This window comes from Camelina sativa, chromosome 19 (genome assembly GCF_000633955.1).
Source record: "Camelina sativa cultivar DH55 chromosome 19, Cs, whole genome shotgun sequence".
NCBI classification, from domain to species: Eukaryota; Viridiplantae; Streptophyta; class Magnoliopsida; order Brassicales; family Brassicaceae; genus Camelina; species Camelina sativa.
This window is the reverse complement of record NC_025703.1, coordinates 855,092-857,028: the sequence shown is the minus strand read 5'-3', so window position 1 is coordinate 857,028 and position 1,937 is coordinate 855,092. Positions and strand designations below refer to the sequence as shown.

At 35.3% G+C, this 1,937-nt stretch overlaps 2 protein-coding genes across 2 annotated transcripts in view; one reads left to right on the top strand and one right to left on the bottom strand.

Moving 5' to 3' along the window:
* LOC104763899 overlaps positions 1–181 on the bottom strand; it is a 3,658-nt gene extending 3,477 nt beyond the window's left edge. Inside the window, exon 1 of the mRNA XM_010487308.1 lies at positions 8–181. The gene's annotated coding sequence lies outside the window, so the exon portion shown is untranslated. The remainder of the gene's footprint in view (positions 1–7) is intronic.
* Positions 583–1,937, top strand: part of LOC104767304 (receptor-like kinase LIP2) — a 6,783-nt gene continuing 5,428 nt past the window's right edge. Inside the window, exons 1-4 of the mRNA XM_010491347.1 lie at positions 583–881; positions 958–1,121; positions 1,240–1,429; positions 1,537–1,922. Of these exons, the coding sequence (XP_010489649.1) occupies positions 794–881; positions 958–1,121; positions 1,240–1,429; positions 1,537–1,922 (828 nt within the window). The 5' untranslated portion in view covers positions 583–793. The remainder of the gene's footprint in view (positions 882–957; positions 1,122–1,239; positions 1,430–1,536; positions 1,923–1,937) is intronic.

The window sequence follows — 1,937 nt, the reverse complement described above, 5'->3', positions numbered from 1 at the left end:
AAATCACCATTCAGAGTCTCTGTAAAGAGGAAGAAACAGTTGGAATAAGCAAGCTCCCAGATCTGGAGTTGATGAGTGAAGCGAATCACACACAATGACGGCGCCGATCACATTTTGAATCGGAGACTCATCATCATCATCATCTTTTCAGATAATATCAACGGAAGAAGATGAAAACGATAGCCGGAATAGTTTCGATGATGTAAAGAGACTGATATTTCTAATGGGCTTTTATTTGTTGGGTCCTTACGGCCTAAGCCCAATATATAAAAAGCTTTAATACAGTATTATAATATATATATTTTTCAACGCTTTAATATAATAATATTACGCGAATTTTAAGATTTAAAAAAAAAAAATACAAAATCTAATCTAATTACATAATTAACTCTTTTATTCTGTTGTTGTGGGACAGATTAATCCACTTCAAGAGGGATAAAAACTATTTTAATTAAAGGTTTTTCAAAATTAGGTTTTACAGAAATCGAAAGAAGAAGGATGGTTCTCCATGCTTTTGGGAGATTTGGAATTTCATTTAAAAAAAAAAACAATTAAAAAAAAACGAAAATTTGATTACCGGTGGCTTGCATTTGTGTACTTCATCTTCTTCCTCTCTTTCTAACTTTCATTTTCTTTTCCGTGTGTTTCTCTTTTTACGTTACGTCGGTCCTTCAATCTCCATGAAGGACCCGACCAATTGCTAATTCCTAAATAATTTTTTTTTTTTATCAAAAAAATCTTAAATCTTTTCTCTGCTTTAGTTTCTATTATACGTTACCTTTTGTTATTCATCATGCACTGTTTTCCGTGTTTCTCTTCGTTAAAGAGCAAGAAATCTTCAGCTACGAATGAGACTCAAGACAACGAAACTAGACCACCTGGTATGCATGTCTCAATGTTGAATGAACCCTGATATACAATCAATAAAATGAAATAAAATATTGATTTTTATTGAAGAGAGGAGACGAACAGAGGAAACAGAGGAATCTGAAGAAACGACGTTAAAGACATTCACTTTCCGGGAATTAGCGACGGCGACAAAAAATTTCCGGCAAGAATGTTTGTTAGGAGAAGGTGGATTCGGTAGAGTTTATAAAGGAACCCTTAAATCTACTGGCCAGGTACGTTCTTTTTACCATTCATCATGCATGATTCATTACTAAAGCAAGATACTATTTTTTTAATGATCCATCATGAGAGAATATGTCTATTTTATATTTTTTGGGGAATATAATGTAGGTGGTGGCTGTAAAGCAACTAGACAAGCATGGATTACATGGGAACAAAGAGTTTCAAGCTGAGGTTATATCGTTAGGCCAACTTGATCATCCGAATCTTGTTAAGCTTGTTGGCTACTGCGCCGATGGAGATCAAAGGCTTTTGGTCTATGAATATATCTCTGGAGGTTCACTTCAAGACCATCTTCATGGTATTTATATTGATATATTCTTTATTCAACAATCTTTTTTACTTTTTTTAGAACATGAAAAGCTGAGATTTTTGGAATGTTTGTTTTGCATAATTAACCAAAATCAGACCGTGAACCGATGAGTTGGACAACTAGGATGCAGATAGCGTATGGCGCAGCGAAAGGGCTTGATTACTTGCACGATAAAACGAATCCACCCGTGATATACCGAGATTTGAAAGCTTCAAACATTTTGTTAGATGATGATTTTACTCCTAAGCTTTCTGATTTTGGTCTGCATAAGCTAGGACCAGGGACTGGTGATAAGATGATGGCTTTATCTTCTCGAGTTATGGGAACTTATGGTTACTCCGCCCCTGAGTACACTCGAGGAGGAAATCTCACTATGAAATCAGATGTCTTTAGCTTTGGAGTTGTGTTGCTTGAGCTCATCACCGGTCGAAGAGCTCTTGATACCACTAGGCCTAACGATGAACAAAACTTAGTTTCTTGGGTAAATAAATATCTA